Genomic DNA, 14,859 nt, shown 5'->3' with positions numbered 1-14,859 from the left:
TCAGTAAACTTTTAAATGCCAAACATGTCTGGAACATCACAGCTTATCGGCCTTACAGAGGCCATGTTTTTCATGCAATTTTCATGCGCTTACTTACAGTAGACGTGAGGCATCATGTCGAATTAGTGTCTCGCAAACAACATGTTACTTTCTAGATAATGCATGTAACGCCTGTTTTTTTGATGCCACTGAATATTTGTCTGTTAGCTGAACACAGTCCATGCAGTAACGGGAATTACTCCTCCACACCTCTTTTGCACATTGCGTTATGGTGGTAATAAGTCACCTGACTATGTTCCCTTCATAATTTACTTGTAAATGAGGTTTCCCTTACTTTAAATGTTATACTTTACAGTTTACCATAAAATCATGTGTATTTTTCCTCTGGCCTGTATTGCTATTTATCCATTGTTTTGGTATCAGTTGGCCAGTTGTGGAGATTCTGATGCAGAGGTGTCTGCATTCGTTGAAAAGTAGAGAAACTAAATGGCCCACAAGCCTCTATCTGCTTTTTCCCTAAAACATGTGATTTCGTTTCATTACATTCAACAGATGCAAACGCAACCATCCTGATGGATAAATAGCACTGCATGCCTGAGAAAACTTGTCATTTTCTGATGAACTGTCCCTTTAAATGTGATCGTGCTGCAGGGATTTGTCATTGAATTAAAGAATAAATCTAACATTTATCATTTATCGCCTATGTGCTTGCGTCATAGGCCACCCATTCACATAAAGGAGGAGCCACTTAATATGGACGACGACGACTGTCCGATGTCACTTGTGACGACAGCCAATCACAGTCCAGAGCTGGAGGAGGACCGGGAGCTGGAGGAAGGGAACTTATCGGAAGATCTGGAGTGACTAGGATACAGTTTTTGGTCAACATATCCCTTCACCGAACCGCACTGTTTCTCTCACACAGACCTCCCGCAAGACTAGAAACCACTCCACAGTCCAAGCAACCACAGCTGACTCTCTTTGTCTCTCTCACCACTGGGACTATTTATTGAGCATGTATCCGGATAGAGACTGGGCCAAAGGAACTCTTTGTTGCAGCCCTTTGGGATCCCCCAAACACAAGCAGGCATAAGATGTCTGATTGGGAAAAAAATTGAACTCTTTGAGACCTGTTTCATTAGGGGATGGCGTGGCCACATACCGTGTAAGGATGATAGACTCATGGATGGGGAACACCATGTTCCGTTGAAAGCTAGCGGCCTCATATACTGCCAAAAAGGAAGACATTTTATGTTTGTGAATAATCCAACCCACAGTAGTTGTTAATGTCTAGAGACAATTGCTGGTTCAATTCAAGTTGTTGCTCTGTTATCATTTGCACAGGAGTAGTCTCAGAAATTTGTGTCACTGCCTGTATGTTGCTACTATTATGAAACCCAGTATATTATTTTCAGCTTTCTTTTAAAACCATTGTTAATTTCCCAAATACGATTTCTTTTTAGATACCACCAACTGTAAATGCCATTCCCCAAATCACACCAGAAACGGAACTGCGGTACCAAGACTGTTGTTGCAGCTGTCCATAAAAAAAACACCAAAAACACAAAAAAAAAAAAAAACAAAGGAGAAAAAAAAATAAGAAAAAAGTTGGCTTCCAGTCTGTTATCTGTTTGTGAATAAACAAAAAAAATTTAAATTAAGTTGGGGAAGAAATAAGTTTGTTAAAAAGCGCCATTTCCAAAACAAATGCATTTCTGCATAATTTTCTTCTCACTGTTCTCCTTTTACCTCCTCGTTCGAAAGCTTTGTCTACCTTCAAACAGTCACAGGCAACAGCTAGAAACCAAAGCCAACACTAGCAATGGCCAATAGCTTATAGACAGAAGCCACCAAACTCCTCTTGGTCCGCCTTCTGCCACTTTAAACTAGTACAAAGAGAAGCTTTTGTTCCGCAAACTACCTTGGAATAACCTCTGGGATTGTTTCATTTAGCCCTATACAAAGATGATCATGAGGAAGATGGAGGGAAAATAAAGGCTGGTTTTGATGTGAAATTTGCTAACTCATAGAAAAAAAAGACAAAACAAACAAAAAAAGTCCACTTTGGAGATTTTCTGCCAGACATACCATAGGTAGGAGGTGATGTGATGTTTGAACTGCAGGCATTTTGTGCTGTAACTGGTAGAGAGCAGCTAACTGTAAAAGTGGATCATGACCAAAACATTTGTGTATTCAATGGAAGTGCAGAAACATTGTGTTGTTGTGAATTTTTATTTTATTCTATTTTTTTTTTTTACTTTTTCTTATGCATTACACATAGTTGTTTTTTCTTTATTTATTTTTATTTTTTCTAACCTGGTGAATATGTATTGTTCTAAGTGGGACTGTCAAAATAATGTCTTTATTCCGTGGCTTTTTTTTCTTTCTTCCGAGCCGCGTCAAAACCGAAACTGAAAACATCGCTAACCAAACATGAAGAATATCTAGTGAAGCCAAATAAGTCACATTTTCAAGTGAATATGAAATGATGTGGCTTGGTTACCGTGGAAAAGCAAATAGTAATAGCCATTGCGGAAGAGGATTATCTACCTTTTTCTAGGTGAGATTTGCTTTAACTTCATCAAATCCTCGTCGCGTGGGTCTGTGCAGCTTCCAAACGCGTACGAAAGGCATCGCCACTGATGGCGCTCTGGGTAGACAGCCAGCTTTTTATATCACGCTTTAGGGTGACTTAAAGAGAGGTAGTTACTGTGGAAACTACGTCCCATCATTTCACAGCCAGTGTCATCTAGAAAAGCGTTGTTGCTTTAATGGTCATTTATGTTTTCAGTAAACCAAAGTTACACAAAATTCTGCCTCCTCTTGTATGGGATAAAGAAAACCTGAAACTACACACAGTATAACTACACAAACACACACATGTGTCAGAGACTAGCATACACAGACCTTAGGCTTGTGGTCTGCCAGCTTTCTTGTTTTGGTTAAATCTCCAGCTGCTGAAAACGTATGCTGTCAATGACCTGACGTGGCTTTGTGTCTTGCTGCGGCAGCGAGCAACGTGTCTGCTCTGTTTAGACCAAAATGAAAACACACTGTGCATATGTATGTTTTCAAGTGTTGTGCCAAGCCAAAGAACAGGGCTTGTAAGAGCTTAACACACAAGACACGTGCGGTACTGTACAAACGCTCAGCTTGTAAAGTACACACACATACACACGCGTACCAGTTCCACGTCAAGAGGGTACTGGGCCCTGGAACAAAGCTTATCCCTTCAATACTTAGCTGGAGTCAGCAAAACGACTTGAAGACGACGTTCTTAATAATCTTATCACACCAAATAAAAAGGACACTGCGTCTTTCCAAAAAAAAAAGAAAAAAAAGGGGTCTCCCACTTACCCAAAAAGGCTTTCTAAAAGCTCCTACCTCTGCACAACAACCAATTCAGAACAATTACGACGGATTGCACGAGTTACGAGAATGCCACAAGAGCCGTTACACTTTACTGCGCTTGTCTCATAGGACGTGGCTCAAGCCCAACGTTTACATTCCCTGCGTCAAGATATGGAAGATTTGCATTGTAATAGGTTGTCCTCAAAACATTTGTAGAATGATAATGTATAGATTATCTGTAAGGGAATATTGTGTTTTTTTTAAAATGCATGTCTAAAAAAATCATTTGGTGGACTGGAAACGAGAACTAATAAAAAGAATATAATAAAAACCATGGGGATGATGGCCTAACTGTACGTACAATGCATAGGAGTGCGTTACCTCAGATATACTGTTTTGGGAGGGATAAAAACCTGTCAGCCACAGAATGCATATTACCTGTAGATTTGCATGGGTTTTGTATAAATTAAGTAAAAAAAAAAATGTCTAAAATAGTTGCTTGCACATAATACCAGAAAGACCTCCAGAACTGCGATCTGCTCCTCCACTAGATTTTAGGATTGTCTGGATTTTCTGGGTTGATTTTTGTCTGTATTTTGATAACTGTGCATACTTATGTAAAAAAAAAAAATGTTGGTGGACCCATAAATTTACCAGACTTTTTTCTAAGAGGAAAAAAAAATCTCAGTGTTTCTTTTCTGACTTACCTGAATTTTTACTGTTTCTCTCTCATTGCTCGCTAAGAATAGCAAACTTGCTTTTTCTGCATCTGCTTTGCGTAGCTGTAAGGCTTAACCTAATGTGTGTATTTATTGCTTGTACCTCTGTGCATACTTTATGAAGCATTATGTCTGGCAGTTGAGTCATGTATCCTTTCTACTGCTATCCTTCTCTAATAATTGAGAATATGATCCCCCTATGTATACAGTAAATTGGGACTGTAGCAAACATATGTTTATGTAATTGGTGAGAACTTTTCTTTGGTTTGTTTTTGTTTTCATTTCCTTTTTGATCGATCGATCCAGCGACTTTTTTTGATACTTTTCATTAATGTGTACTGTGTCCATACGTTAAAAGTTCTCTGACATTAGAAGGTCATGGTTGAGAATTGTAACAGACATTATTTTCTGTATTCATGGCATTTCACTGCTGAATAAAATAAAGGACCAAAACTTGGAATTTGAAAAGCAACTGTCTACCTCCAGCATCAGAGAGTAAATTATTTTCCCTCCACTGTTGTATCTTTTATTCTACAAAGGCACAGCCATGAAAATCTAGCTGGCATTACACTTTTAAGGTTTCAGGAGCTACTACTTCAGAGATGTGAAGGAAGGGGGTGGAAAAACAATTAAAATTTAATGTATGTGTTACAAGCCTTTTTTCCAGCCTCCAGTACCCAGAGTCTTGTTTAGAGGAGCGGGACAAGGCACTGTATTGCCCACCCCTCTGGACCTGTAATGGGTTTAGCCTTTGTATGATTCAAGCCCACTGCTTTCATGTACCGTACGCGTGTCCCAGTCTACACCCAAGCACTGCTGTGTACCTTTGAAAAGCTTTTGTAAGAAGTAACTCACCCAACTAGACTTCATTTCTGGGCTACATACTGCAAAAGTGGTTTTGGCACAAACCGCATTATTAAGTCTGTTGCCATGTAAAAAATATCTGCCTTATTAGCATCATGGCTCTGTGTCATGTACAGAAAACAAAGATGTGAAATTTCACCAGACATCTTCCATAATCTCAAAGACAGCAGCTTCCTCTTGACACTTGAAAAGACAAAAAAAAAGCTTTTTACCCTCTCGACTGATGGATGTTGACTGGCCTAACGCAATGACAGGCAATGTGGCTAAATCAACTCCAGCAGGCCTACCACACCTTGTCGGTCATGGAGCAGCCACACACTGACACCCTCATTGAGATTCAAACTGAATCTACCATGACCAATAGGTTGCCCATTAGCTCGTCTGTATGCCGAGAGCCTTCTACACGTTCCAAAGGGTGCTCAGGGACATCGTGGGACTCTTTGAATCATATCCGCTGGTCATTTAATCGTAACGCTGATGCGTGTTCTTTTTCCTTACCACATGATGTCCCATGAGAGGTCAGAAAACAACAGCATTTTTCATAAAAAGGCACACAGACGCACTTGTCTTTCTTCACCCCCCCCCCCCCCCCACCCACCCCCCATGACAGTCCCAGACATCAGCCTTGGCAGGCTGCTGTTATCTCCTCAGCAATGGCGTTCCAGAGCATTAGCTAGCTCGCAAGGCACTTGTCTTCCATGCTGTTTATGCACTTGGAAGTGTTTGTGAATTCAAGTGAGGGATTGCATACGGAGTGCAACAAGGGCCGCTGTGTACTACACAACATCAGAGGGAGCTCCGACATTAAAGTGTGAGAGCGCCTGCTATAGACCCTTCTTTCAAAGGCCATGAAATAATAATGGCTTGTGGTTAGAGAGGTATCCGTGAGTCACAGTGGCTGCTTTTCATAAAGTGGAGTTATTTACAGAGCGATGAATAAAAGAAAGGGTAGCTGGTGGTGCAAGCTTTTTCCACATGAATGGTGGTGGTGGTGGGAGGGGAGTTCCTCCTTATTCAGTACGCTGCAAGTATACTGCATGGTGTGATGGGAGTGGGAGAAGGCTCTGAAAATAGCAGCTAATTTCTAAAGAAAGATCTACAAAATACAAAATAATGTTTGGAAGCTTTAAGACATTTAGAGACATGTGCTTCTTTACTTTTGTGTTGACAATTGGAAAAGTTCATAAAATTTCTATGCAGTAAATATAGATCTACAGCAAGAAGGCTTAGCTAAGCTCAGCTTAGCATTAGGACTAAAGGTGGGAAAATATCTAGGTTCACAAAGCAGCAAATTATCTCAAACTAATTGGTCCAAAAACCAAACCTTTGATGACCATTTTCAAGCAAATTAAGTATTGTAGTTATTAATCCTCACTATACCTAATTGTGTCTTCGTGTTCCCCTAGGTAGGCTATGTGATGATGTGTATGTGAATGTGCGCCAGGTCATGGCCAGGGAAACTAATCCTGGCTACTAGCCAGAAAGCTGAACAAAGGTGAATGGAGAATGATGGATAGGAGAAGAAGTATACTTTCAACGGCTAAGAATTGTTTTTATTTTTAGTTTGCCTCCTTCAAAATTGAGAAAGATCACCATTCATTGTAAACTTTGTGCCAGTAGCAACAAATACGCATTTAAGTTATCAGGGTGTGTGATACAGCTGTTGATAATTAATAAATAATTGTTACTGGCCTCTCCTGCCAGTGATGCAACAGGTCAGGCTAAAGAAGCTTGATTTGGTCGAGTCAAGATTCTCTGAGGAACTGGCTAATCAGATTGCATATCCCTTATTCAAAAGGGAGAATTGCAAAATTTATATAAATATAATTAGTCATTTTTTATACCAGGTAATATATAAAGGAAGTAATACATTTAATATGTAGCAATAAATACTGCCTCCCATAGTGATTTGATGGTCGAACACATTACTTATTCTATATTTATTGTATTTAATGTATTTACTGGACTTCTCAATCAGAATTCATTAGCCTATGAGCATATGTCAGATGATCTTCACTTCTGAAATGTGTAGTATAAACAAGTATGATAGAAACAAAGTTTTAAATATGACTTGAAATGAGCGACTGACCCCATAAACTCAACATGAAAGTGTTAACAGAAGTCGATAAGACTGGAAGTCAAGTCTGTGCACCTTGGTTTGGTCGCTAGCATACTGCTGTGGTCGTAGGTTAACTAGAACTAACAGCCTTGTCTACAAACACTGCCACTCTGCTGCTACTGCTACTATCTGAGCTTTAGTGAAACTGTGACACAAACCAGAAAAGGAGAAGGTTAACCTTCAGAGCAAAAGTTGTGCCCTTTGAAACACATTAGTTGCAGCGATGAGACAAGCAGTTGAATTTTCTCCAGTTCTTGTTTGCGTCTTACTAAAGTTATACTTTATGAAGTAGCAGTTTGTGAGTATTTAGAGACAAACCTGAGGAACTACAGGCAAGTGTTGCTAGCAACCAAAGTAATCATCAAAAGGTTTTTGGCGCAGCACCTTCGTTTGCTAGAAACCACCAGGAACCTCAGGGAATACACGCCTCCCTGGTGTGGTTTATTCTGGTTGGCAATGGATGTATCATCTTGTAGACAACGCTTAAGGAATGTGTCCATGACGTCATGTGAGAAACCACAGGTGAGCTAAGATGTTAGCTTCTGATAGTTGTTTTAGCTGCATCGTTCCATAACAGAGGCTAAATATATGCATAGAGCTACAGCCAGAAGACTTAGCTTAGCAAAAAGACTAAGTGGGAAAGCGGCTAACTTCAAAAGTAATTTATGAGCACTTTTATGAGTTGTTACTATATTATATCTTGTTTTTGTAAACTTTGGAAAGAACCAGACTAGCTGTTTCCATCTGTTTCTCATCATTAAACTAGTCCAAACTAGCTACTAGCCTGTACTTGCCACAATGAGCGAGTGCTATAAGAAAGTGCTATCAGTGTCCATGTCTAACTTTCAGGAGTTCAGTACAATAGCTAGTAAGTTAGCTTGTATCTTGGCCTTTTAAATCAGACAGTGCATCCTGGCATCATTCATTTCTCTAACAACGACCAATTAGGTCAATTTATGAACCGTGCACTTGTGGGATTGGGTGGTAAATATCTCTAGTCTCAGCTTATTGATTAAGAGTGCAGTCTCCGTCTCGGTCTTTCTCTTTCCACCCCTTCTGACCTGACGATGCGTGTCGGCTCCCTAGAAGACCCTTACCCCGAGGCTGCAAAATTGCCTGCTAAATAGTCCGAGGCAATGGCAACGCTAATTGAGATCATCATTATTATAATTGCGAGCCCTGAAAAGCGCGTCTTAAATAATTTGCATTGCTCTCAAGTTGATATTGGATGCAGTGCAAAAATAATTGCATGGCTCGGAGGCATGACGCTCGGTTCGGTGGTGGGCGAGGGGACACTTCCCCACCCCGCCCAGCTCTAGTAGCCACCCAGCCGGTGCTGAGATCGGATGCCATCACATATCTGTGTCACGAGCAGTAGGTTGGGGGAGGCAGATTTTGTAATGTTTTTGTCCACTTTTATATAAGATTCTGTTAAAGCTTCACAGTCAGCGATTTTTCTGTTAAATCAGAAAAAAACACAAGATAAAACAACATCCCCATGAGATGAGAATCCTTCAATGTGTAGTCCACTAAGTGTTTTCCACCAGTCACTACCTTTTAAAGTGAACCTGACTCCAAGCTCACCTGCTCCTTTTACCACATCTGACTTTCCACTATGTGGACGGAGCTGCTGAGATAGGCAAAAAACCCCTAAAAAACTATGACCTCGATACATAAAACTTCACTCATCGCTTCATCAGAGGAACCTGACGTAAACGCACTTTTTTGCTTTGTGTGAATGTGATGTGCAGGCACCGGTGTAATGTATGCAAGAGAAATGCCTATTTCTCCAACTGAAACAAGGGATTAACCCAACAAAATGGTGAGAAACTGCTGATATTCATGAATTCTTGCCTTTGGCATTATCTGCCACATACACACACACACACGTATCCTATCAGGTCTTTCTCCCCCTCGTCTCTCAAACACACACACTCACACGCACAAAGAGACTTCTCGATAGTCCGTCCTAATGAATAAGATATGATGACATGATATAGCTCATTATTTGTTTGCTTTATGCTTTAACAAACAACAAACACAACCCTTCGAGGCTGCTGGCAAATCTTTTTTCCTTTTTGCCTGTGAAAATGAGCACATCAAAGAATGAATGAGAGGGTAGAATCAGATTATCTAAATCCTCTTAGAAAGAAACACACCCCTCAAACACACTCTTTGCCTTCATCATCAACCCCCCCTCATCATTTTTACACATTATAGCTCTCTCTAGTATTATTCATCTGTTTATTTTTGAGGGGACGGTGGAAAATTTAAAAAGAAATTGAACCAGACTCACCCCAGCAGCTGCTTTGCATCTCTCGTCACTTGGCAGGTAGACAAAAAACAACGCTACATACTCCATGTTGTGTTTTCACCTTTACATGTTTAACCGTGATAAATAAAGCACTTACATTTAGCTGGTAAGGTTATGTGGTGGGGGGGATCACAACTATCATCCTTTTAATCCATGGTAATCACATCTGGCTTTAATCGCCAATTCATAATGGAATCTGTAATGGAATGATTTCAATTATCTACCACCACTGGCACCGCGGAGTTGTGGAATTAAATTAGGACAATGCTTCTGTATGTCTTCGTCTCAAATCTCAATATGTTTGTGTTTAAGGGGTCTTGAGGCCTTCTTTTATTGTTGTTCTTGTTTGTGGAACTTATGAGGCAGAAGTTTGGGTCTCGTGGAGAAAAAAAAAAGATTGCTTAAAAAAAAAAGGGAAGGACCTAGGGAGCTGATCATGTGGGGGTTGGATGGTGGTAAAGAAAAAAGAAATATCTTGCATTAGTGAGGAATGGTGGGTTAAATCACTTACTGAAGATTTTTAATGACATTTCAGTGTTCCTCGTATAATTACTCTTCATCTGAGATGGGCCGTAATGCTGTTGGACAGTCGTGGTTCAGGCTCGCTAGCTCGCTTCATTAGCGTGTCATTCCTATTTCACATCAGAGGCTTTAATTGTAATGCTGAATATGCACAGCTCTCCACAGAAGCCTAATCAAAGTGGATCCACTTGTATTATTAATATCAGAAATCAGCCCGCTTGCTATTTTTTTATAAATAAAAGAATACAGACGCATAAATCAGCTGTCATTTATTAGCATGGCCCTGGCATATCCGCCAGACATGCAAGTAGAGCAACCCCACCCCATCTCCGTTCCTCCGCGCATCACTCATCAAGATTTAAAAAGAATAAAAGACGGAGAGGAGAAAAGGAGAAAAAATTGCATTAAATATACATACTAATTCCGCTGTGAAGTAATCAGATTACAAAGCAGGTGACACCGGGCGCAGGAAGGAAGAAAAAAATAACATCGGACAGCAATGCAATATAGAGATGATGGAGAGGTTAACAGGGATAAAAGACGGAAGATGGGTGGACGTGGAGAGAAGGGAAAGGCAGCAATGAGAAAAGAAAAAGATGGGAGGATTAAGGATTTACATTCTTAAAGCAAATACCCTGAAAGAAAGCAACTACAGCAGAGAGGAAACGGTGTATTTGAGGAGGGCTCGGTGAACACTGGGAGCAGGGTGACCCTCCACAGGTTGTGCTGACCAACCATAAAAATCCAGCTGTGTTTTGAATCCTGCGGCGGTCGGAGTCAAAGTGCCGTGAACCGCTAATCCACGTCAGTGAAAGGCTTTGGTGCTGATGCAGATCGCACCCAGGGAACCGCAACCGAATACCTGCCCTGTGTCTGAAAACAGACGCTGAGGCTCTGGAAAATAAGACTGCGCTTTACGCCATTTCTTCACATTTATTTGCTTATGTTCAAAGATATCGGAAGTTAATGAAATGACTGAGTTTGCCGCGACCTTCACGTGAGGCTTACGAGTGCTAACGTGCTAATGGGATTATGCCGCGTCATCAACAAGTGGATGAGGCAGTGATTTTTACATTTTTTGGTATATTTTTACTCAGATGTGTTCAAAATAAAAACTGAATGCCTGCCAGAGTCAGAAGTAGAAAACAAATGTAACATTGTCACATTTAATTTCTGGATACAAGAAAAGTTATGACAGCTTCAGGTGGATGAGACAGATGTAAATTATTAATTAGACATTAATGGGTAGAGAGACATTAATTAGGCATTAATGTGGAGACTCCTTGTACAGACTTCCCTCACCTTCTCCCAGTCACATCCTTCCCCTGAGTTTCTATCTATAGCACGCCCCCCTCTACCTCCATCATCCTCTCTCTCAGTCTCTCTGCCCACACCCGTCGACCGTATGTTCTCTCACATCAGTGTGTATAGAGGCAGATGAATGCTGCGCTATTATTTCCACTGTAGGTTTAGAGTGAACATTTTAAGCAAGATGCATTTTGGGATGATTCCGTTTAGCTTCCCGTGTCTTTTAAAAAACAAAAACATCCCCAAATCAAACACCACTGAAGTAGTTGGAGCACTGAAGTAGTTGGAGCACTTAGAGTGCCGCGTTCGCTAGGTACACATTCCGGCGGCGGTTGTTGTTGTTGCCGTTCCCTGACAGCCTTTTGACATTCCTTTCCTTAGAAAGGAGAAGCTGTTCACTCAGCGGTGGGAAAAGTGTCTTGATGTACAAGGCAACACGCAAACAACCATTTGCGGTTGCCAAACCTCAACATTTATGAAGGTCTGTGTAAACTAGACAGTTACTGGCTCGAGAAAAAGACTTTCTAAACATGGATTGAAGGAGACAGAGGGGGGGGGGGGGGAAGGGTAGCGTAAGGGGAAACTGAATTACTTTCCACTGTACTGTACACGCTTCAACCTTGCGAAAAAGCAAGCAGGAAAATGATAGTGGCAGTGGGGGGCAGTGTTCAAGTACAGGTCAGCTCCATTACCTGAGTCCAACATGTCTCTCTCACAACCTGAACATACATATATAACCCCGGCTTGATGATATTCCTTCCCAATCTCGCCAGTTTCCATTCCAAACGTCTTTGATCTGTGATTTGCATTTTAGCGCCCACAGGGTGAAAATTATTTGGATGAGATTTTTTTTTTCCTTTCTCCCTCATTGCCTTCTCTTCTGCATCTTCTCACTCACCCACTCACCGTACCTGGGGCTTGTAAACTCATCCCTCCCTCCCTGACTCCCGTTTTCCCCAGCTCCCTGCATCCCTCTTTCCCAGCTGCTCAGGATCTCCTTTTAATATCAGCTATGCCCCCGAACGAAGCAAACAAATTAGCTGACGGGAGGAGCGGGTCTCAGTCTTGGCTTCTCACCTGGATGCGAGGTTAGCAGCCCTTGGGTTTAGCAGCTTCTCCTGAACAAGGCTTGCAAACACGGGTACCTTAAACACACCTACTGACTTCCATCAAAGTTATTGGGCTACAGTCAAGTGAGGGATATGTTTTTAAAGACCTCAGGCTTGCTTAAGAGTTTTCTGTTTAGCCTACATAGATCCTACAACATAGCCCACAGAAGTGCCTGATGCTGTTGTCAGTCTTTACACCTGCGAGCAGTGTGCCTATGTTACTCTGCAATATCATCGCTGAAACGCTAGCTGGTGGAATCTAAGTTTTCCTCTTTGCTTATTTTCCATTCTCTTTCATTCTGTTTCATGTGATGTAATCCACTGCTTTCCGAAGTCCATTTTTAAATCTTCAACATTAGTGTTTTCACCTTCACCATCTTGGTGATGGGATGGATGAGTCTGACTGTGAAACTGCTTGTTTATTGACTAAGGACTTGTTAGTCATATGATATGTAATCCCTTTTTTTTTTGAAATACAGTATGACCAAGCTTTACAAAGTAGAGTTAATTTTTTATTCAGTGTGACCCAAAGTAAGTGACTGAGGCCCTAAAATTACCAAGAACATGTATAGATGTTTTTCATGTGTGTCACGCATATATTGCTTGAGAGTTGTCTGTCATTTTGGATACAACCACAGATCACGGAGGAAAAATGTGTGTTCTGCAAATGGCTGCTTGCTTTAACTTAGTGAAACAAAGAGGCTGCAGAACCATTGCTTTGGTTGCTGGCAGATGTGTGGAAGATCCCAACTTGTCTGGCAGAGATATTCCCTTTTGATAAAGCTTAGTTAGGCCTGGATCAGGTGACCCCGAGTCCTCCCTTAGTTACACTGCAATAGGCTCAGGCTGCTAGGCCCTTCCCTTGAGTCACTGAGTGTTTCTTCTTCATGACCTTTTTTCATTCACTATTTCTTTATGCATTGTTCATGCATCTCTGGGTCTCTTCCACAGTTTCTTTGTCCCGTCTTCGTCCGATCACACCCAACCGGTCATGGCAGATGGCCGTCCCCTCCTGAGGAGCTTGTGGTGGACGTTTCTTCCTTTTAAAAAGGGTGTTTTTCCTTCCCACTGTCACCAAGTGCTTGCTCATAGGGGTCAGCTGATTGTTGCCGTTTTCTTGCCAAGTTGCCAAGGAATTATTGTTTCTAAGCCTGCATAAGGGGCGCTTTAAGTGGAAGTAGAGCTTTAGCAACTGATTTCAGAACATCTACCATTAACCTCAGCCTCCTGCCACCACTTACCAAGTGGTTGGGTAGTACACATTTATCTCTTGTAAGCAGTGGCTGCTGGATGGTTGCAAACCACTCGGAGCCTTTTTCATTTAACTCTATATTGTCAAGATGACTTTCATATGTCAAAAATCACGTGTCTGCAAAATCAGTGGTCAAGGCAGAAAGCCGTTTTTTCCCCCTAGCCTTCTATAGAGCCAGAAGTCGTTTTGCAACCAAATCTATCGCCATCTGGTGACCTTCAGGCAGAATGCAGGTTAGATGTATTTCTGCAGTGGCTTCAATTTCCTTTGTCAATCTTGTTCATTTGCAAAAGGTATATGGAAGTGCAAAGGAGGAAACAGTGGTAGTAAACAGGCCAATCACAGTTGTTGAAGACAGTCATCAGCTTATGGTGTAGGTTATGTCATAGGGTTTCTGAAGGGTTTGTTGTTATAATGTACCTAGAGCATAGCTTTAACCCTAGAACACTATTGCTGGGTGATTTTCATCCGAGCAAATACAGTTACATGATTTCTCTCTCCTGCAGCTGTTAGCGTGTCAAGGAGACTGTGCCTTCACCAGGAATATCTCAAATGTCCCAGGAATGGGTGGATCAAAGGCCAGCTTTCCAGTGTCATTTTTTATTTTTTTTTTAAGGAATTTTTTCATTCTTGAATTCCTGATTTTTGTGTAATTTTGCAGCATTATTTTAGCATCCCCTCATGACACTTTTTTTCATTCTGTTAGACATGGCACAGTTGAAAGTAAAAGCAGACCACTCTGATTTGTCATGTGTTGTCATATTTTGATATATTTTGATGACAAGTACTTTTTGTTGGTCATATTATATCGGGTAAAAATCACCCGGCATTAGTGATTGCGTTACTATTTATAGCGATAGTGTTCTACGGTTAATACAGAAACAGAAATCCACTTTTGGATCAAAAAAGTATATTAATAAGACTAAGAATAATTGTAAAAAGTGTTTCATTTTGATTGAATCGTTAGCTGAAAGTAAATAAACACAATTATGGACATGGCGGTTTAGAACATTTGCTGGAAGCTCCTTTATCTCAGTGGGATTGTGAATACAGAATGCACATTTACGTGTGGATCATGGACTGTTTCATTTGTACTTATGCTAACAGTTAGGATGTGACTACTTTACCACAGGAACACAGAAGACGACGCAGTGAAAAGAAAAGGAAGAAAAAAACAGTGATATTAGACATGCAGAAAAACTGAAATATCCCATTAATACGTCCTGTGGCTCAAACAAAAAGCCTGCAGCAGAATACTCTCAACCTCGTGGACAAGCAACATTATCGCCCCCTAGACATCC

The 14,859-nt window shown here is 41.0% G+C and overlaps 1 protein-coding gene across 2 annotated transcripts in view; it reads left to right on the top strand.

The window, feature by feature from the left end:
• foxp2 (forkhead box P2) overlaps positions 1-2,206 on the top strand; it is a 100,331-nt gene extending 98,125 nt beyond the window's left edge. For both annotated transcript variants that reach the window (XM_085375359.1, XM_085375358.1), the window contains one exon: positions 720-2,206. In XM_085375359.1, coding sequence (XP_085231485.1) covers positions 720-864 — 145 coding nt within the window. In that variant the 3' untranslated portion in view covers positions 865-2,206. The remainder of the gene's footprint in view (positions 1-719) is intronic.
• The last annotated feature ends 12,653 nt before the right edge of the window (positions 2,207-14,859 follow it).

The sequence above is a fragment of the Diplotaxodon limnothrissa genome, linkage group LG17 (assembly GCF_057381915.1).
Source record: "Diplotaxodon limnothrissa isolate DT_005_m linkage group LG17, D_limnothrissa_male_GT1.1, whole genome shotgun sequence".
In the NCBI taxonomy this organism is placed as follows: Eukaryota; Metazoa; Chordata; class Actinopteri; order Cichliformes; family Cichlidae; genus Diplotaxodon; species Diplotaxodon limnothrissa.
The sequence above is the reverse complement of the archived record's forward strand: the minus strand, read 5'-3'. Positions and strand labels throughout refer to the sequence as shown.